This window comes from Notolabrus celidotus, chromosome 3 (assembly GCF_009762535.1).
Source record: "Notolabrus celidotus isolate fNotCel1 chromosome 3, fNotCel1.pri, whole genome shotgun sequence".
In the NCBI taxonomy this organism is placed as follows: Eukaryota; Metazoa; Chordata; class Actinopteri; order Labriformes; family Labridae; genus Notolabrus; species Notolabrus celidotus.
In genome coordinates this window covers 21,652,329-21,673,889 of record NC_048274.1, presented here as the reverse complement: position 1 = coordinate 21,673,889, position 21,561 = coordinate 21,652,329, and the positions used below count along the sequence as shown (strand labels likewise).

General features: G+C 40.4%; 3 protein-coding genes across 5 annotated transcripts; 2 read left to right on the top strand and 1 right to left on the bottom strand.

The window, feature by feature from the left end:
- Positions 1-2,509: 2,509 nt before the first annotated feature.
- On the top strand, positions 2,510-12,259 carry atmin (ATM interactor). Its single transcript, XM_034680040.1, has 4 exons — positions 2,510-2,892; positions 7,787-7,912; positions 8,082-8,281; positions 8,372-12,259. Exons 1-4 carry the CDS (start codon positions 2,605-2,607, stop codon positions 10,149-10,151), a joined length of 2,394 nt encoding a protein of 797 aa, XP_034535931.1. The 5' UTR covers positions 2,510-2,604; the 3' UTR covers positions 10,152-12,259.
- A 1,181-nt stretch (positions 12,260-13,440) lies between these two features.
- On the bottom strand, positions 13,441-16,122 carry LOC117810285. 3 transcript variants are annotated; one of them, XM_034680041.1, is made up of 3 exons: positions 15,994-16,122; positions 15,611-15,833; positions 13,441-14,794 (listed from the first exon to the last, which is right to left on the bottom strand). In XM_034680041.1, the coding sequence occupies exons 1-3, from the start codon at positions 16,056-16,058 to the stop codon at positions 13,940-13,942; spliced, it is 1,143 nt and encodes a 380-aa protein (XP_034535932.1). In that variant the 5' UTR covers positions 16,059-16,122; the 3' UTR covers positions 13,441-13,939. The 3 variants fall into 3 exon arrangements, with proteins under 3 accessions (XP_034535932.1, XP_034535934.1, XP_034535933.1); XM_034680043.1 differs by having other exon boundaries at positions 13,454-14,794; positions 16,015-16,095; XM_034680042.1 differs by having other exon boundaries at positions 13,454-14,794; positions 15,971-16,093.
- Positions 16,123-16,469: 347 nt separating this feature from the next.
- LOC117810286 (protein phosphatase 1 regulatory subunit 3E) lies at positions 16,470-21,331 on the top strand. Its single transcript, XM_034680044.1, has one exon. It carries the CDS (start codon positions 16,809-16,811, stop codon positions 17,730-17,732), a length of 924 nt encoding a protein of 307 aa, XP_034535935.1. The 5' UTR covers positions 16,470-16,808; the 3' UTR covers positions 17,733-21,331.
- The last annotated feature ends 230 nt before the right edge of the window (positions 21,332-21,561 follow it).

Sequence of the window (21,561 nt, the reverse complement as noted above, 5' to 3'; positions counted from 1 at the left end):
TCTTTCTGATATAAAAAGAGTAAACACAGTTGATTGATAAAAATGTTGCTTCACCCAACCACTAACCATGAGTGAAAAAAAAGTTTTTCTCTTATCATTCATATTCTCTATAAATGGTAAAAAAAAATCACAAATTCTGGCAGGGTATGAAAACTTATGAGTACAACTGTAAATGTAGGTGCTAGTTAAATAATAAAATAAATAAAAAGATGTGAATTCTGCTTGGAGAATTGTTGCATTGTATATCTGCATGTATATCTACAGAGAGTATTTATCTGACAGGTATGACACTGTTATGGTTTAGTGTTCATCAGAGTGACAGCCTGGGGGAAGAAACTGTTCTTATGGCGGGTTGTGTTGGCGCACAGTGATCTGTAGTGCCTGCAGTGGGGACAAGCAGTAACAAATAAGTTAACATTTTGAGAAAACAACTGGAAATTACTCATTATCCAGAAAAACAATGAAGGGCTTGTATTAACCCTGTATAATCCAAATATAGAAAAAAAAAACATTGACAATCCAATCGCATTGCAGGGTTAAACAATAGACCCATTGACTATGTAAAAGGAATTGCTGATTACTTTTTTTTTAGGATAGCTAAAACTGAGCCTTACAGGGTTAATGCATCTGGATCTCCATTTAAAAGATGTCCCACCTAAACAATCATTATTTTGTCAACTTTACAGTCAGACTTTTTTATGTGGCTGTTAACTTGTGTCCCAGTAGATTGGCAATAAAAAGTTAAAGCAGTGCTTTATGCAGTTTATACTTTAAGCAAGATGAGTGTATTTAGGAGCTTCGCTATTTGTTTCACTTTGATTTTGTTTTGTGAACAGAAGTAATGTAACATACCAGACGTGACGTAGGCTGCGCCGTCCCAACCAAGCGGCAACCTTCGGTCTCAAACTAGGAAACCCATGCGGAGAATCTGCTTGAGGCTGGCAGCAGAAACTCCGGAAACCACACACACAGCAATTCAAAAAAGACGATCTGTGCAGCAATAATAAACATGTTTACAGCCTGGTTCAAAAAACAGCTTGGCTCTACGTGGCTAATTTCTCTATTGGCACACACTGTACGGGGGGTGAATTTTTTTTCTAATGCGACGGTTCAGATGATATTAAGATTACAAGTTTTTTCCCAAAAAAGGACATAACAGACTTGACTCCCAGACGGGAACACATAGCTGTTGGCTAGGAGGCTCAAACTCTGCCTCTTTGCGTCACACTTTGACTGGTTTAGTTCCGCATTTCCAATATAGCTGCGGTGTAGATTGGTTTCAAAACAGTGCTCAGGAACAGATGGGTGACATCACGGATACTACAGCCATACTTTATACAGTCTATGGTCCCAACCAGCGTTGTGCTGGAAGCAAGAGGCAACCTCCAGTCTAGAAATATGAGTCTAATGCGGAAGTGCTAAAAACTGCAGTTCATCGATGATCCCCTTGAGGCTGGCTCCGGAAGTACCGGAAACCACATACACACCAATTAAAAAAAGACAATCTTTACAGCAGAAATAATCATGTTTACAGCCTGGTTCAAAAGACGAGTGTAGTCTGGATAGCTCATTTCTTGATCTGCTCACACTGTGAGGGGGGTGAATTTTTTTCTAATTCGGCAATTTCGAAGATATTGAGATTACGAGTGTCGTATATTGACAGCCTGTGATGTGTAGATGCAGAAGGAACTTTGTGACATTGGCTTGCTTTTAGAGTAATAGGTTTATTACAGGAAAACAACACCAGTATCGAACAAGCATTCCAGACAGCTTGGGAAGATGACTCGGCCAGATTGTGTCTCTCCTACCAAGGCCACTAAACACGTTCTTTATATAGGTTTAAGTGATGTCCACGACGCACACACATTTCTCTTAACATCTGGTTAACATCCAGTAGTGGACTTCAACTCTGTTGACCTATGCATGCTAACTGTCACCGTGACTTACACCAATGCTGGGCTCCAACCCTTGATGTAAGTGTGCTAATTGTCACACTAATTTACAGAACAGTAAAGGTGTCTCTATCTGAACTTTCTGTGATCACTCCAAGCAGTAAAAACTGTATGTATTGTATAACTTCATGTGAGATACCTCACAAGTCTTCCAAAGAGAGGAATAGCTGACTTGATTGACAGGCGGGAACACTGTAGCTGTTGGCTAGGAGGCTCAAAGCCCGCCTCTTTACGTCACAATCACTCGACAGCAGTGATATGGCTTCCGCCGGCGATTGGCTTCAAACAGCGCTTCAGAAACAGATGGGTGATGTCATGGATCCTATGTCCATATTTTATACAGTCTATGGTGTCCATTTAAAAGATGTCCCACCTAAACAATCATTCTTTTGTCAACTTTACAGTCAGACTTTTTATGTGGCTGTTACCTTGTATCCCAGTAGATTGTCAATAAAAAGTTTAAGCAGTACTTTATGCAGCTTATACTTGAAACAAGAGTAGTGTATTTGGGAGCTTCACTATTTGTTTTTCTTCGTGAACGGAAGTAGTGTAACATACCGGACGTGACGTAGGCTGCGCTGCGGTGTGTTGAAGGCGGTGTCGATGCAGCCTTTCAGGCAAAGCGGAGGGACGTTATGTCACTTTTCATTCAATGCTGCTGCTGGGGCTTTTCCCCAAACACAGAATGGACTGTCAGCGCAGAAACATGGCCTCTTCTGCAATGAGTAAGGCGAATACTCGAGATCACGTTACCTCTTCTGACAGTCCGAAATGTCACGAAGAGCCTCTGTCGCAGTCAGGGGAAATGATCAAACCCACCATCACGGAGCTGACCAAAGGAGTGAGGACGAACATCCTCTGCACCGTGGAAGGATGTGGCAAGATTCTCCCCAACACACCTGCACTTAACATGCATCTTGTGAAGTCACACAGAGTGAAGGTAAACGTTTTGAATCCTATTTCATGTTCATACAGCTGGAGGCATCACATCACTTCAAAGCTAACTTGGCTAACTATTGTGAAAACATTGGCATGGAACTGAGAAAACGCAAGTCATCCTTAACGACTAAGTTTGGGATAACACAGTATTGATGCAATGTTTCAGTTAACGTTGAGTATAAATGTACTTTGCTGTGAATGAAGCTGAAACATGAATCTTCTCAGTGAAGTTTGCTGTTAGCAAGTTAGCTAGCAACATTGTAACTACTAACTAGCAACTACGTCATAAATTACTGATATGGCTCGCACGTGACGACTGATGCTTGCTGCATATGTCGCGATCATTGGTCGCGATATGTCGATACACACCTGGTTTAACACACCTGGTTTAAAACACCTGTGTTGGTTTAACACACCTGGTTTAACACAACTGGTTTCCCCTGGGTAGTGTTGGGTTGTAGATTCTGAAATCTGCGCCGCATCTCATTTCGGTTGTGTGATGTGTAAAATGAGAATATAAGTAAATAATCAGCTTTTGAAGCACAACCCTCACAGAGGTAATCTAGAGCTCTATTTGAAGCTTACAAAGTTGGGCAGTTTTTTTTTTAGATACAAATGAGGCAGTGACTTTGACCATATAATGCTCAAAAGTGACCATTTTGTATGAAATTTCATCCAACAGATGTTACTTTTGTAGTCTTGCTGTGTATTTTCTGGATGATATTTAAAAATCCCAAATTAGCAAGCACCAGAATCTTATTTTGCCACTCCCCCCTATGTATCAGGATACTCTATGCCAAATTACATACTTGGATATCAAATAATGCAATTTTAACACCTTGTTTTCTAGATTTAGATTATCATCCCAGGAGCATTTTTTAAAAAAGGTTTTTTTGGGCCCCTTTCGACCAAACGGCCCTGAGTTGAGAATGCTCATTATTATCTTGAGATGGCCCAAGGTATAGGCTAACTGGAAACACAAGTGAAAAAAATGTAGCAAAAAAAACCTCCTGAGGGCTCGGCCGGGCTCCCCTATAAGAATTTATTGATGAAGAATGTACATATAACGCAGCATTACCGTCTTTTAATCACATGAAAAAGCATACAGCAATAGCCAAGTAGTAACAAATTAAAGTACTGACAATTGAAACAGTATCTCACATTATTTTTTGCCCCAAATCCTATTTTTTTATATTTAGTACCTGCTTACACTGTGCCCTGCTGCACTTGTATTTTCCTAGATAATAGAGGTACACTTAGTTCATTTGTTTACAAAATAGCTAAAGTAAACAAATGAACTAAAACATGCCTTCAGTTAGTCCCAAGCAGCAACCTCCGACCTAAAAATATGAGTCCAATGCAGAAGTGCTAAACACTGCAGTTCATCAAGGATCTGCCTGAGGCTGGCTCCGGAAGTACCAGACAATTCAAAAAAGCCGATCTTTACAGCAGAAATAAACATGTTTACAGTCTGGTACAAAAGACAAGTGTAGTCTGGATAGCTCATTTCTCGATCGGCACTTACTGTACTGGGGCTGAATTTTTTCCGAACGCGTCAATTTAGAAGATATTGAGATTACGAGTCTTCCAATAAGAGACACAGCTGATTTGATTGACAGGCGGGAACACTGTATCTGTTGGCTGGGAGGCTCAAAGCCCGCCTCTTTACATCTCACTCGCTCGACAGCAGCAATATGGCTGCCGCCGCCGACTGGCCTCAAAACAGCTCTTCAGAAACAGATGGGTGACATCACGGATACTACGTCCATATTTTATACAGTCTATGGTTAGTCCAGGTAACACTGTTAAAATCACATATAAAATCAAGGCTCTACTCAGAATGTGAAAGCTCAACTCAAAGTGGAGGGATCAATCCAGTGTGCAGAGAGGCTCAGGGCTCCACATGTCTGTTGTAACACTAACAGCATTCACATCATATTAGAAATCACCTCACATGTTGTCACCAACATTGCTGTACAGCTTTGTTTAGGGAATGTCTGAAATGTATCGTCAAGATTGCAGGACATGACATGGATCCAAAAGACTGCGGGATCCTCCTCTACACAGAGAAGGGCTGGTTGTCGAAATCCATGAATTCAACCACCTTCTTTTATCATTTTGGCTTTTTCGTGAGGATATTTAACGTTCCTTTGCAAGTCCAATTTGTTTTGTCAGTATTGCATCTTTTGCTCCGGTGCTTTAGGGAACATGCCATATTACATTGCATGTTTTAGTTGGATTGTATCAAATTGGTTATATTGAAAGCAGCTCTACAGCTACTGCCTCACTAAAGGATCATATTGCATATTTGTAAGTAGCTGTTGGACTGTTTTCACTGTCATCTGTTTCATATCCAGTCAATCAATGTCGCAAAGTCACTGGATGGATACATTCAGTACCTTCCCCAGTCTATTGATTGTTCTAGGTCTAATATAAAGTCCAACAGTCAGCAAAGTAAAGACAGTGGAAGCAGTTGGACCCAAAGCTTACTTCTGACCCTGGATCCTAAGTCCTCAGTACACTGGTCTGTTTCGTGAGAGGCTGTAATTCACTGTCTCGCTTCATGAATGAAGTTCTTTGCCGGGTAACGCTGCCTTTTGTCCAGCGTTAGACTAAGCTCTTTGTCTAAAATAGGTGAATGTTTGAATTTGAATGAGCTCTTAAAAGGAGTCCTCATGAGCCAGCAGACTTATAAAAGCCGGATCAGTGGTTGTACCAAGTCAATTTAAGGTCAAAGTAGGCATAATTTAAAGATTGAATCTGCTTCTTCTGTCACTCATATTGTTGAGACTTGTTTCTCTGATGCCTAAAAATAACTACTGTACCAAAACTTCATATAAAATATGTAAAATATAAAGGAAACTTTGGACAGGTATATGTTACATTTATCTTCTTTGGCAATAAGGAGAAACTTTATTAGACATCTGATCTTCCATCAGGCTCCTAAACAAACTTGACACATATTTAGATGAAAAGGTATTTTATTTTATTTTCTGCATGCACACTTGTACCTCATACTGTGCTTTTGAGGAGTGTGAGACGAGGAAAGAATCCAGATGCAGACCTTCGAAGAGGTAGAGACTGAGCATGTTGTTTTTGAAATCATAACTTTTGTAAAAATGATAGGTATTCTGTATTGGGTCACAACCAAGTTCTTGAATGATTTAATAGCTAGCTGAATACAGTTTGTTAAACCAGCACAGTTGAGACTCCGGTAATAAGTTTAGTGTGACTGCTTTGGCTTTGATTTCTCTCTTTTTCTGTCCATGTCCCGACTTCAGCAGCTGAATGAGACTGTTTCAGTCCCCTAACACTGTACGATGTGATCTCATGGGGACGTAACCTCTGCAAAGGTTACTTAAGGCTGACCCTGGTTTGGGAAAAACAGTGACTCATGACTTACCCCTGCTTGGAGCTACAGCAAGCTACTGACTGAGGATGAATAATGTGTTGATATGACTCACTCAACAGAGCCAACAACCAGAGGATGCATTAAAGCTATCGGCAAGAACATTCACTGTTGGCAAAATGTCTCTTTATGCTCAAACCTTTTGATAAACTGCGGGGTGATTATTAGCTGGGATTCTCTGCTCCCTTCAGTGTTAGAGCAGATGGAGGTGACCTTGACTACTGAAAGACTCCAGTATTTATCACATTTATCACAATGTAGACTGGTTCTGTTCATTTTCACCATTAAGGGTTGTTGCTGTTTTTTCTAATAAGTATGCTTTTCATTAGCCTATAAAATAATGGGCTGGCCACTGCTGCTGAAACTCAACTTTATTTATATAGCACCTTTCATACATAAAAACATGCAGCCCAAAGTGCTTCACAGAATAACAGAGAGACAGAAAACAACAGCAATGTTAAAATTATAAAAAGCAGGATTAAAAATAAAATACTCAAAAAATAAATAAAATCAATACAGTAAAATTAATAAAATAAGTAATGGTGGAAAGAAAAGGTAAAAATAAGATAGCGTTAACAAGATCAGGTGAGTACAAGAAATAAATAGATAAATCAATAAATAAATTAATAAGATAAATATATGTTAAAGAAATGATGAAAATAATAATACAAATACAAATACAAATAATACAAATAATATTAAAAATAATAATAATAATGATAATAATAATAATAACGCAGACCAGGGCTAAAAATAAATTACTTCAAGTTAAAAGCTAAATTAAAAAGGTAAGTCTTAATTTTCTGTTTAAAAACACCCAGAGATCTTGCCTTTTTAATGTCCAGAGGCAGAGAGTTCCATAGCTTAGGGGCGTAAAAACAGAAAGCTCTCTGGCCAGGGTCCAGACTGACCTGCACCCCTGTACTAACAGGCCCAAGGCTAGAGCGGGCATGCTGTCCTTAAATACCAAACTCTTAGCGTCAAGTTGGGGTACCACAGCTCCCGTGGCTTGTGGCAGGAGGTGGAGAGTGCTGACCGAGCCTTGGCTGAAAGACCTCTTTTGGAGGAAAAGAGAAGGAGTGACACAGCAGACTGTTGTATACCATACACGTTCAAACCCACTTTGGGTTTTTTTTATCATGGGTTGCAGTCATAAATTTCATTTGAAATATGATTACAACTAGTGAAAAGGAGGAGATGTAGTTGAAGGGTTTTAAGTGTGCAGTATAGTTCTCATTTTGCACTTACTCTAAAAAAGGTAAACCTGTAAGACTCCAAACTTTAAACTTTGCTCAAAGTCTGAAAATGAATTGAAAGGACTACATGTTTTTAATGGGGGTTCTGTTTATCTGGTGATCTAGCAATTCAGTATGTACTGCAAGCTAAGCAAAGGAAGAGCATTACATCATTTTGAATACATATTTGAAATGCAAATGTTTTTCTGCTTTATCTTATACTTCTGTTTCCCTGCTATTCTCGCCCTCAGGATGGTATTGTGAATCCTACGGTCAGGAAGGACATGAAGGGCTCTCAGAAGCTTTACTGCTGTCCCATTGAAGGGTGTCCCAGAGGGCCTAACAGACCCTTCTCCCAGTTCTCCCTGGTTAAACAAGTAAGCCTTTCCCCCAGTGCATGTCCGCCATCTGGAGCATGTCTAATCCAAAACCAATCAGGGACTGAAAAACACTCATCATTTCACTATACAGCCTAAATGATACATAAAAAAACCCTCCAAAACTGTGTCCATAACATATTTTCCTTTTTTATCTGTGTGAATGTAGCACTTCATGAAGATGCATGCAGAGAAGAAACACAAGTGTGTTAAATGCAACAATGGTTACAGCACAGAGTGGGACCTGAAGAGACACATAGAGGACTGTGGGAAGACCTACCAATGCACATGTGGCTGCCCCTATGCTAGTAGGGCTGCACTGCTGTCCCATATCTACAGGACCGGTCATGAGATCCCTACAGAACACAGGTATGAACATGTACAGCATGGAGTGACTTTCATTAAAAACTTTGCTCTGGATTAGGCTTGAAGTAAAACTTTATTTTGTTTTCTTCACAGAATTCCTCCAGTAAAGAAGAGAAAGATGGAGAAACTGTTGGGTGGCTCAGAAAAGGTTCATGAGTCAACCTGTCAAGTCGCATCTGCTACTAAGGAGCTATCAGAGACTGCTATCCTGACTGACACACCTGTTTGTATTTTAGACTCAGTGACCCAGAACTCACACCCTCGTAAGAACCTCCAGAAGTTGCTCCTACCAAAACCCAAGATGGCTTTGGTCAGTGTTCCTGTGATGCAGCTTGCCCACCTGCCTGTCCTCCTTCCATCTACAGAAAGCGGGGCTCTGAGGTCTGTAGTGCTTGCTGTAGACAGCCAAGGCTCGGTCAGCACTCTCCACCTCCTGTCGCAAGCCGCGGGAGCTGTGGTACCCCAACTTGACGCTAAGAGTTTGGTATTTAAGGACAGCATGCCTACTTCCCGCTCTAGTCTTGGGCCTGTTAGTACAGGGGTGCAGGTCAGTCTGGACTCTGCAGGTCCAGAGGACTCAGCCAGTAACCTTGGAGGACAGCGAGGAAGAAGCACATCCACCAATATTCAGACAGAGAAATCCTATTTGTCAAAAATACCTTCAGGAGTTGGGGTAGGGGACGGATTGGGCTTGTGCTCCGTAACTGAGTCCTCAGTGTCATCTTGCTCCCAAACAGACATCAGCGTGAGTGCCCAAGTCCTCCTGCCAGTCAGCGTTGAAACACAAACATTCTCCTCCAGGGCCAAAGCCACATCCACTATTGGAGCTCAGACAGATACCCAGTGCGTGAGCCAGATTCCTTGCTCCTCCTCATGTCTGCCTCCCTACAAAACCAGGCAGACACAGACACGTTTTGCCTCACTCCAGTCAGAGGAGAAGGCTCAGGACCAAGCTATCATGTGCTCTGACTTATTTGGCGGTGATTCCCTCAGTGTCTCCACCCAGACAGCTCTGGACATAGATGACACCCTTACTGCTGCAGGAAGCAGTATATATGAGGACTCAAAGTCAGCAGGTGGTATGTGTTTTGGGGTGCAGACAGTTGAGCTCAGTTCAAACAACATGGCAGACAACCAGACCCAAACAATGACCTTGTTAAATGATCTAGAAAACATTTTGTCTGATAGCATGTCAAGCCACCAGGTTCTCAGTGAGGCATCTGCAGGCTGTGGCTCAGGTCTTGGTTCTGTTCAAGAGCAACACAACGGCATTGACTTTGACTTTGAAGAGTTTCTTAATGCTGTGCACATCCAGACACAGACTGAGGAGAGCGAGCTGGGAGGACTGGGTGGGGACACACAGCTGGAGTCTCTGGACATTCAAACCCAGACAGACTTCCTCTTGATGGATGAACTGGACCAAAGTGAGGGACCAAATCGAACCCAAGCCAACGACCTTGAGCTATTTGATACTCAAACTCAGACTGACCTCAATTTCCTGCTGAGCGCCGGCAGCCACATGCCCCTGAGCAGCATCCTGCGACATTCAAGTTTTTCTATGAGCACCGAGTCATCAGACACTGAAACACAGACTGATCTCCCTTCATTTCCCACTGGCCTCTCTGCTCAGACACCTGTCAGTCAGGGTGAGCATGCAAGGCTGCTGAACAGCATAGAGACACAGACTGTAACCAGCCAGGCAGAAGGACTGGGGCACCTCTTCCTGACAAGCAACGAAACACAAACGGTCATGGATGACTTCTTGTCAGCAGACCTGGCCTGGAATATGGAGTCCCATTTCAGCTCTGTGGAAACGCAGACATGTGAGGAGCTCTGTGCTCTCTTTCAGCACCCTGAGAAACCCAACAGCTGAAGCCCTCACTGAAAAGCTGTCTGAAGTTTACCAGTGCAGGTTTCTCATGCCTGCTTATTCCTTTTAATGAGGAATCAGTCTAGGCTGTCCTCCAGCCGACCAGTCTTAGCAGTATGAAGTCTGCTAAATTGTCTTTGACCATTCCCATGGAGATGTCATGTAAAGAGTTGTTCCAGGTTTGAATCCTGACAGCTCTGCTGCACTTTATTAGCTCAACAGGCATGATTTATCCGCTCCTGTGACAGTTTACATATTTATTTGCACATAAAGTAACATTGTATGTGTCTTGTCGGAAATGCCAGTTTACTTCTGTATTTAACCACTATGACTGGTTTTCCCTGCTTGGTCTTACTAGCAGTTAAATAATGTTACATTACATCAATGTAAGGGTCTGCTGGAAGCTTTAGCTGCACAAGAAAAGGCTTATGAGGTTGTCACCCTGTATGTAAGCTTTGAGATATGCACATACTGCATGGGAACAATATCATCTCAGCTACTCTGAAAGCAACATTGCATTTAGTATATGTCTTACATACATATGTGACGTATGGTGCATTGTGCAGCTTGTGCATCTGGTGGCCGCCTTGTTGATGTTACCTGAGACAGCATGACTATACACTAAGAGAAACAAACAAACAAACAAACAAACTTTGCAGTCAATGGTAAACTTAACCACTGATGACCTGTCAGCTTAGGTTTTCCAAAATAAAGCCCATGAAGCCTTGGACAGTGAACCACTAAGGTGTTTCTCTGAAACAGAACTCATAGATATGTGGCACAAGTCAAAATGAAATGTTTTGGAAATGTCTTGTCTGTTGTTGCACAACTTTCATTGAAATGTGTTTTGTGAAGTATTATGTTGTTGTGTAAAAACGTGTTTGTGTCTGGGCCTTTATAGCTAGGCAGTCAGTTAAAGTCAGTAAGCAGACTAGGCTGTCAACGTCTTTGACTTATTCATTAGCTGAGAGTAAGTGTATACAGAAGCAGTACACAGTGCTGTAGTGATGCAGTGATGTTACCGTAGAGAAACAAACAGTGGGTTGGAGGAAGGATTGGTACAGAGATATTTCATGTATTCACTACCGGATTGAACTGAAAGGAGTCCTGTTGAATATCTTCCGTTAAGTACATCAGATATTCGCCTTTATCAATAAGACACATATTTTTAATTTATTCATTTCTTCTCTGTTGTCAATGCAACTTAACCCAATGTTTTGGTTGTGTTGTCATACTACTGCACTGAGTTACCTCATTTGAAGCACAGGTGCCACATGTATACTGTGTGTCCTGGGAAACGTAGTCATACGCCTTGACCATTTGTTGATTTTGTTTTGTTGGTGCCTTATCCAGAGTATTAGCTTTAGTTATGTTACAGACACTTAATTATCAGAATTCTAACACTTGTTTAAAACAATGATCAAACACTGAAGGATGGTCAGAATCCTCTGCTTTTGCTTTGCATGATTATTTCAGTCTGTATTTGTGTTTCTACCATGTTGCATGAAATATTAGAATGTCCCTAATTGTTATCTATAGTTTCTATTTAAATATTTAAGTTCTGTCATATGAAAATAATGCTATGCAACATTTTGTTGAAGAGAATTAGTTTGATGCCATCCCACGATTTTTTGGATGGATGGTTAAAGTTTATAGATGTTGGTAGAAATTGAGGAATGTACCTAACATGACACTGTGTCCAAATAAAACATTCACTATTCCTCAAACTACAATCAAACAATTTAAAGGATAACTCCTCTGTATTCATGAAGATTTTGACATTAGATATTACATTTCTCATGTCTTGAGGTAAAATTAGTACTTCTAGTTTGTGGTTCTTGAATTTGAATACAGCAGAGCGGCTCTCTGCTGCTTTAGCAGCACAGGGAAATGCTTTGTTTAGACGGATCTATGTGTAGAAGCCTTGTCAGTCTCAAAGTGTCAGTTACAGTGCTTTGTTTTATTCCTATGGGAATGCATGCTGATATTTTCCCTGCACAAAATATTTGTTAAAGGAGCATTTCTGTTGCCTATATTAGTAGTTGATGGTTGCCTTGATTAATTGTCTGAGCTACACCACAGATGTTCTAAATAAACTGCTGGAAAGTGTACATTGTGTTTCCTGTCACTTGAAGTTGTTCTTGTCTGTGACTATAGGACAAAGTAAAAAAGTGCTTTTAACAAAAAAAAGAATAAAGACTGTATACAAAAAACACAAATCAGTGACATTACTTGTGAAATTTAGCTTTCTTCATCCAAGTTAAGTGTCAACTACTCAAATTATTCTTGCCAACCTGTGTTAGACCTGCAAAACAAATCTCAAACTTGATGTGTGTGTATCACCTTCATCTTATCACTGCGGTGCATTGACTACTCTGAAATTTTCCCATAGGTAGTTTTTGTTCACTGTAAACCAAACCTTTTTGTGGGTACAAATAAAGTAACCATGAACCATTTCATTTTATATCCCAACTGATGTAAAACAAAAGTTTATATTTGTGTAAGTGTCAGCTCCTTGGACTATAAGACAAATACATTTATGCAGATTTTATTTCACATGTCAGCAAAACAAAACAGATGGTATAGTAAAGCAATAATTAGTATATTATCACAACATTAAATGATGTGGAGTAGTTGGCTGGCTTTGGAAGACAAATATGACTCAATGTATGTTTAGCTCAGTGTGACTGCTCCAATAACCTTTTAGGATTAGCGTTAAAGTTAAATTAACCCTCCTGTTATGTTGTGGGTCAAATTGACCCTTTTAAAAGTCTATTTAGAGACTAGGTTCATTTATCAACATCACTTCATAAAAAGAAAAAAATTCAAAATGTAAAATAAAATAAACAAAAATCATGTCATGTAAAACTATTGTATTTATATTCAGGGCTTTCCAATGTATATTAAAAAAAGTTTTAACATGAATTTAAATGAAAAACGAGTGAGTTATCCTCATTGAACCATGATCTGTGAGAATTAAAGAACACCAATGGACCAAATCTTGATTTAAATGATTATTAATGGTTAAAAATTAGATTAAAAAAATGTTTATTGGGATTTTTTGGGGTTCTGACACTTTCAGATAATTGAATATGCCCTGAGTCAAATTGACCCAGGAACATTATTGCTGTTCCAGAGAAACAAACATAAAAGGAGGGTTAAAATGAGCAACACCCAGAACCCATCCACAGTCCCCAGGAATCACTTATACTGATAAATATATCAACAAATGTGTTCTATTGAATCACTGAGCAGATGCAGTGGTTTGGCAAAGATTCACAATCACATGATGTAAAGTCACAGACCACAATGCAACACTTTATTTGTGACCGAGCTGTAGCTTATGGCTAAAGTTTAAAAGGTTGTCAGTGTTAGGCCGGCACACTGCTAGGCCTCTTGTGAGGTAGTTGCACTGTTGCTGGGTAACTGGAATAGCTGAAAAAGCACTTGTGTGAACTGGTCGGAACGAAATGAGACACAAATGACAAAGAAATCTTAATCTCTCAATGATCCACTAACTCCACTGTTATTGTCGTGGTTAGTATGACCAGACATTTTGTGCCGGACTGAATTGACTGAAGGCAAAAAATTAAAACAATAAACAATATCTACAATTAACTACATTAACAGACATAAAACTCAGACAGTGAATTGATTCTTTGGAACAATGTTAGAAACATTGAGGCTTAGGTGTGCATAATAAAAGATAAGATAATACAGTTCAGTTTTACTTGATTGAACCTGAGAGTTTAAAATGATTGCATACTTTACTTGCACTGTTGGTTAAATATTTATTTCACAGCTCTCACAGCTCTGACCCCACACACTGTCTTGTTTGGGTTCATATGAGCTTGTGGACTTGCTGCAGTTCTGGAGTGGAGGACATGCGTGCCCACTAAGTAGCTGGTATGGTGCACTGTGTCAGGTTTGGAAGACAAGGGTACCTGATACCTTCTGGGTATCGATACACTTACCGCAGAGAACATGTGGGGGTTGTGTTGACATGTCTGGCACTTGGAGGTCAGGGCTGCAGAGTTTGTTAGAAGCTCTGAGTTAGAAACAGAGTCCCTTCTTGTTCCTCTTTTCATGCTCTTATTATTAAATAAGACATCGTTTTCCTCTGTGGTTCCTCCCTCTAGAACTATCTTGCCACTGGCTCCCTGAGTATGCAGGTGTGATGGATTAATAGGTGGTAAGAATGTGAGGTTTTTAATGGAAATCATTGTGCTATTAGGCCTGTGGATGTATTTCTGAGGCTTACAGGGCCTGGTATACACTGAGTATTTTGTGGAGGAATGATGAGTCTCCCTGAGCATCCCTTCCTGCTCATCTTTTTCTTTATGCAAAGGATTTGATGTAGTTCCTTGCAGTGTGTGGAGGAAAGGCCAGGTATCTTTCTTTAGAGCAGCCACAGCAGTATTATTCCAGGTTCCTATGCACGTGGTTAATTGTGTGGATTTCTGAGGGCCATTTTTCCATTCACTGTGGTGCTTTACAGTTCTGGATGAAATGTCCGCATTAGAGGGTGGTGTTGGGTTAGATGGGATGGGGGTCGGGGTGGCAGCTTCCTTTTGCTTTCCTTTCGTGCATGACTTTGGCGTCAAAAGTATGCAGCTCAGTGGATGCACTCTGGCCCAACCTCTGACCTGTTTTAGATTAAAATACGAGAGAAAACGTAGGTTTAAAAGAAGCAGCACTGAAATAATGATGGTACAGAGCCAAAATCTCCACAGGGTCCTGTGTGTAAACATGGGTGCCATTGTCAGAAATAACAATTTAGCAATCAGAAGGTAGGAGAATAATCTAACACAGTCCAATTCATTTAGCGGCCAGCGGGCCACATGCGTCCTGAAAGCCACTTCCGATTGATTGTGACTTGGGTCCGGCAAGAAAAACATCTTTTACTAACACTGACAACTAGTTCTTACAAAAATTCATTTATGCACTTTCAGATGTGACCAAAACAAAAGGTGGTTTTCCTAATCTGCATCTTTTTTTTGTTCATATGCACCTTAACATGTGCTTGTATTTACCTGTCAAAAAGGAAGTTATGTGGTTGAAATGTAAAATTTAAAGAAGCAGTATTTCAGCATAGGTTTAGTTTAAGTACTGCTCTTTTATTGTGATTATGCTCTTTTGGATGTGGCAATACGTTAATAAACATCCAGTGTGTTTGTTATCTTATCTATTTGTTTTTCTTTTAAATTGTTAACTTTGCTACCTGTCTGCTAAAAATGTCCGGCCTAGCTCATGTCCAAATGTTTAATGGAATAGCCCTGATCTAACGTATAGCACAGTTACATTTCATACATTTTAAAATGTAGATCAAACAATTGATTGGACGCAAAAGCTTTTACAGAATCAACATACAAGAAGCTATTTAAAGGTAACATTATCTTGATCAGATAAAGGCAGTCTGTAAAAAAGGTTTGCAGTAAGAAGATAGCTATTCATTCACTTACGGCTTCTTCCCATCCATTGTTACAGTGATACTCAAACGGCTCCAGCTCCTTTAAAAACGCCCTCTCACTGATATCTATCAAAGTATCAGCATGTTGTCTTTCTGGCGTCTCATGAGGAAGTTCCTCAACTGTGTCCTCCTCTGTTGGTAAATCATTTTCAGCTGCCGGGTCCTCTCCTTTTAAGGTCGCCATTAGAGTTAGCTCAGGTTCTCCATGGTGGAATCTTAAAAGTCGATCAAAAGATAGTATACATGAACGAGGGACGGTTTGTTCAAGTTATTTTGAAAATAAACTTTCCTTATAAACAGAAACCACTCGATAGCACTCTAAATGTTTCACTACTCCCATGTCAGTAAGCACCATTCACAAAAAGCTGCTCATACTCATCGTGGTTAGAAGCGCACCAGCCATGAATGCCTTCACAGGAGAGCTGCAACGCTGTCGTCATAGCAACCTATTGAGGCTGCACCGGTAGGGATGTGACGTAGAAAAGGGGGAGGGACCAAATGCCCATTCTGCTCCTGATGATTTACTATTAAACCTCTGTTCTGCAATAAGAAATGATTCACAAACTGTGATATTGGAAAAGCATAAGAAAGCATTAGTGACGGTAATGAAGACAGAGATATGCCTAATCAATGGTATGTTAACAGAAAAGCTCATTTACTACAATGTGTTGAAAATGTGTTTATCTCTGTGTAAAGGGCCACCGTGGTGTGGTCTTTGGATATGGTTGGATAGGTGAACTCTATTTACTCACGAAGGCGGAAACCATTTTGACAAGCAACGTTCAATTCTGCACGTAGTCGTCAACCTCACACGCCCCCCTCCCGCTCAGCTGTGAGAGGACACTATGTTCAACACATCAAAATTGAAACGAGAAGTTCGTCAGATGAAGAGGTAGCTTCCACTCTCTTGTTCTTGCGGAAATAATTTGACAGTGTAATCTTTTTTTTCTCACATGCTGGAAATTTGAAGTGACCCTCTGCAGGATCAAACTCGCACTTTGCCTCGCACTTGGCTCGTGCACTCCTGCAGCTTGCTTTATTGGTCCAGAGCACGCAGAGTCAGATTCTGACGCAGCCGAAGCACCTATCCGCGCGAGGGCACACTGACACCTGACGGCCCCATCACTCGACACGCCGGTTTTTCCTATCACGACCACTTCGGCTCTGCAGTGCAGGGACTGCTGTGTTATATGGAAGCAGAACCTGTGCACACGGTCGTAATCATGCTGCCTCCAAAAAACTGCCTGCCGAGGAACTACAGCTGCATAGCTGGACTCTTCGGGAGCCTGGCAGCGGCAAACCCGAGGCTAGAAGATGGGGAGGATTTTGACCTGATGAACGCTACATGTGAGCCCATCGAGAGCCCCGTTGTGGATGAGAGACCGCGGGGCAGAGAGATCTTCCTGAAGCCTCCACAGAGTCCAAACCTACGGCGGAGGTGCAAGTCGCTCCCCACGCCCACCGAGAGAGCAAAGTTAGAGATCTCCCGCAGCAGGAGTCCAACCAGTCAGAAAAAGGTCCGATTCGCTGACTCCCTTGGCCTGGAGCTCATCACAGTGAAGCACTTCGATGAATTGGATGAGCCAGAGGTGCCGGAGCGCATTTTGGCGAAAATCCCAAAAGGACCACTCCACCTTGGTCATATGGACACAAAGTTCCCCCGGGCTCCATCGCACTCTGTGTTCATGGAGCTGCAGTTCACCAACCCAGGCACACTACCCGGCTTTGAGCAGAAAGTGAGGGAGGTGAAAGTGATGCTGGAGTGCGTGGAGGCGGATGAATTCTGTCTGTCTGGTTTTGTGCGCGTGTTGAATCTTGCTTTTGAAAAGAGCGTGTCTTTACGATATTCTCTGAACAACTGGATAACATTTATGGACAGTATGGCTTCATATGTGCCTAGTTCATCCAACGGTGTCACTGATAAGTTCTGTTTCAAAGTCGTAATGCCCACATCCTTCGATAACGGAGGCACATTGCAGTTTGCGATCAAATACTGTGTTGAGGGGGAAGAATTCTGGGACAATAATAACGGAAACAACTACAAAGTGCGGCGTCACCGGTACAAGATGTCCCCACCGCGAGAGTGGGAGAACGGTTGGATTCACTTTATCTGAGCTTTGTTGGTTGCAGCGGCACACAGTGTGCGTAATTTACACGTAACGGATCCCCGGGTACCTTAAATAAGACTGTAGACTGTGTAAAATGATTTTTCCTCTGCCATTGTCAGCTACAGTGAAAACTATTACCCTGAGTAAAATTAATATTTGTCCCTCCCCCTGTTATCACAGATTGAGTGTTACAGACCACTATAAAAGCCTTTGATGGGTGCCCGGTGTGGGATGCTGTTAGATAATTTGCCTTGATGTCAGGGCTCTGTACAGCTGGGTGCCCTTTGGGAGGGCATGTTGAAGTTATGTAAAGTAGAGACACGTGCCACGGAAAACGTGCCGGGCAATGCCGATTTCAAGCATCACTGCTCCTGCCAGGAGATGCTTTCATTTATTCAGTGGCATGAAGATTTATGAAACATCAGTTTCTTTTGCATGGAAGAAAAAAAATCCTAATGGGGAAGCAGAGAACATCTAATGTTGGCTAATGCAGATGCCAGGTGAACCTAGAGCAGCATCCTCCTTTGAGATCTGTGAGAGTAGGCCTGATCTGCAGGCTTAGGGGAAGGTACACACATCTTATATGTTGCAGGTTTTCTCATTAGAAATTCAATGTCTAACTTCCCACTGACATGCCGCTTAAAGATGCCTTATTATGAGACTTATTGTGGGAAGTTGTGCTTTGAATGTTATGTTGTATTTTCTCTATTATACTTGAACAGCGTATACAGTAGATGGTCATCATTTAGCATTGGGTTTAAGATCAGCTACTTAGACACTTGAAATGAGTGTTTTAAAATATGTAGACTTCCAGTCCAGTTACATTGCACTCAGAGATGAATTGAACTACATTTAAGTCCTGGTTTGCAACTTTTCAACATTCATTGCATATTTCTTTGCTGCAATGATGGTAAAGGTATTCTAAATTTCACAATCAAGAATGCCTGTCCAAAGTCTGAAAACAATGGAGTTAAATTTTCTGCAAAATAAAATACCCAACCATTAAGTGTATTCTCAAATCATAAAAGCAAAGTTTAATAAGAATAGCTTTTCACTCTTACTGAAGTTTGACTTGATGTTCTCCCCTAAGAGGACATTATTTTAGTAGCAGTTTTGCCTGATCACATTACCTCAAATTACTCGTGGACTTATGCTCTCCTCCTTCAGGTTAATTGATACAGAACAGATCTTATTTTCACAGGAATTTTTTCTAAGCATTATTGTGCATTTGCATATTCAAGGCACAACTCTTTTTTATTTCTAATGTTCCTTACTGCACTTATTTTTTCACAGAACGTAATGTCAACAGACAAAGTAGCTATTATACACCAACAACTGTTATACTAGTCTCTACTACATGATAATAACCTCATTAACCACTGTGCAAGAAAACTGCTGCTCCTCACATCCCATATGACCATAACAGTTTGAACTGCCCTGCCGGCAGACTTTTGCATCCTTAGATAGTAAACTATTTTCAGATTACTGTTTTAAGTAGCCTTGATGTTACATAACCAGTCTGTCCTTTGCAGACTACTAATATTGCATCCATAGGTTTATAATCACTTCACTGGCCAGTATCCGCCTGCTCCGGATCATTTGTAACATGTACTCAGGCTTGCATGTTTTAGGCAGACAAGTTTAACGAAATGCAAATATCCACAGTGCTTTTGAATAACTGTCTGATATCAGCAATGTGCGGAGATGCAGAACGTTTTGCCTAAGTTCAGTGAGTAGAGGGACAACAGCAAGATGCTTTTTTTTTCCAGTGCTCTGACTGTAATCTGAACATCACTTTGTCCTTTGTTTACATCAGTAAGGCCTCAGAGGGAAGCTAATAATAATAATAATAATGAATTTTATTTATCACGCACTTTACATTTGGAGCAAATCTCAAAGTGCTACAGGGCATAATAAAGCTCTTCATTTAATGAGGCCAGAGGGTTGGGTTGTGGAAAAATTCTATCCTTGTAACCACTTAGTGTTTTGAAAACATCAGTAATGATAGTTTCTGACATGGTTTCTTTTGGAACTTCAGTGTCATACCTGGAATTTTTTATAATAGTTTCGCTAAAGTGAGAGATGGCTAGCACTGGGCTGATATTTCAGACAGTGCTTTTTCATGTACAAAGCTGAATTTCTTTTATTAATTTCTGACACACTGTGGTATATATAGTTCAGCCATGGCAGAACTTACTGTGTATTATCTTGTCTGCTTTGGTATGTGAAACTTTGTATAGGCATTAATGCTATGCACTACCAGATAGCATTAAATATCAAACCAGAGACCACTGATGCAAGTGTAGAGATCAATCAATATCAATCGTTTTGTGCTAACACAGATTCTATTTTTATTTAAAAATTTGGCTCTGACTAACAAGTTCTGTTCAACAGCTCTAGATCGCTAGTCTGAAAAACATGTTTTCTCTAAGTGCATCTATATATGGCATTTTATTTTAAATTTCAGAAAACAAAATGAGTAAACCTGTAAAGTTATTCAAGCTTTGGCCTGATTTCTCCCACACTGCTGTTGTTCTTGGTGCATAAAAGATATGAAGGGCTTCTGGTCTCATTAGATGCTCATCTTAATGTAACATAACATTCTTGCATCAGAGCTCACTGATATATAGATGTGTATGTAAATGTTTTAATGTTTCATATTGAATGTCCTCTATTTACTGTTCTGTGTCAAATGTATTTTAAGCATCTGAAAAGCAGGAATGAAAGACTTGAATTGTAAAAGTTTGTTTTCTGAGGGGCGTGTTTAGTTAAAAGAGCCTAAACAGGAATTCCTTAAGCACACTTACTATTTGATTAAGTAACAAACATTGCTTAAATCAGATAGATTAACGCTGCTTATCAAATTGGTATTATGACTCAATGAGATCATGTGTAAATATGGGGAGTGACCCCTGAAATATGTCCCAAAATGTGACCAGTGCACTTGAACAAAATGACTACATTTGAAACTCCATGTGCACAACTTTATGTGCACTCTGCCTTACTAAAATGTTGGTACACTCAGAGACACAAAACAAAGCTGGAAGAATGCAAGTGCTTGTTTGGACCGAGAGAACGTAATTGCACAAGGACAAAGGTTGGGAAAATGATTAAAGCAAGATGCACTTTGGTGTTTGAAAACTTTAGAAAAGAGTGACTTATGATTGTAGTAGACTCAGTCACAGCAGGTGTAATGCACTTTGAGTGAAGACAAGGTAAAGGTCAGGGTTGCAAGTCCCTAAATATAAGAAAACTTGTCCTGTGAATAGCTGCTAACCAAGATGCTTTCCATCCTTTGTTTTACATTACTGTCTTTTCTCTCACAGTGGAAAGCCTAAACCACTTCTGTCTTTATTGTAACCACTGTAAATCACTGAGTTTATTTCAGTTTGTGTTTTTGGTTTCATTAGCAAAGCCTTATTTTTGTTGTAACACCTGCAGCAAACTGGCAGTGTTAATCTGTAATGTTGCTGTTTGTTTTCTTAAATTATTTTGCAGTGAATGTTAGTCATATTTGCATGTACAGCTGTAACATACCTTTACTTTTATGTTTGGTTTTTAATGTAACCTAAATTTTGTTTTAACAATGGTCAATAAAATGATTTGTGATGAAAAATAATTTTCCTCCAGCGTGTAAAGATCAGAATAATCCATTGTAAGATCTGCACCATAGCCCCACATGTAATCCCCTCCCAGTTATTATGGAACATGAATCACAAACTGTTGCATACCATTTTTATCAGACCTGTTATTACCAAACTTCATCTCACAGACTAAAACTGTGCGATACGTGACTGCTGAGCTCTTAATGTGTTTGGTCCCTCGGTGTCTATGG

Bases quoted from the DNA above. Each gene is read 5' to 3' on its own strand.
- atmin (XM_034680040.1), top strand. From the start codon at position 2,605: ATGCTGCTGCTGGGGCTTTTCCCCAAACACAGAATGGACTGTCAGCGC. The intron at 2,893-7,786 runs GTAAACGTTTTG...TCTCGCCCTCAG, and splicing joins TGAAGTCACACAGAGTGAAG to GATGGTATTGTGAATCCTAC. The intron at 7,913-8,081 runs GTAAGCCTTTCC...GTGTGAATGTAG, and splicing joins AGTTCTCCCTGGTTAAACAA to CACTTCATGAAGATGCATGC.
- LOC117810285 (XM_034680041.1), bottom strand. From the start codon at position 16,058: ATGACGACAGCGTTGCAGCTCTCCTGTGAAGGCATTCATGGCTGGTGC. The intron at 15,834-15,993 runs GTATGAGCAGCT...TCGACTTTTAAG, and splicing joins TGCGCTTCTAACCACGATGA to ATTCCACCATGGAGAACCTG. The intron at 14,795-15,610 runs GTAAGTGAATGA...AATCTAAAACAG, and splicing joins ACAATGGATGGGAAGAAGCC to GTCAGAGGTTGGGCCAGAGT.
- LOC117810286 (XM_034680044.1), top strand. From the start codon at position 16,809: ATGGAAGCAGAACCTGTGCACACGGTCGTAATCATGCTGCCTCCAAAA.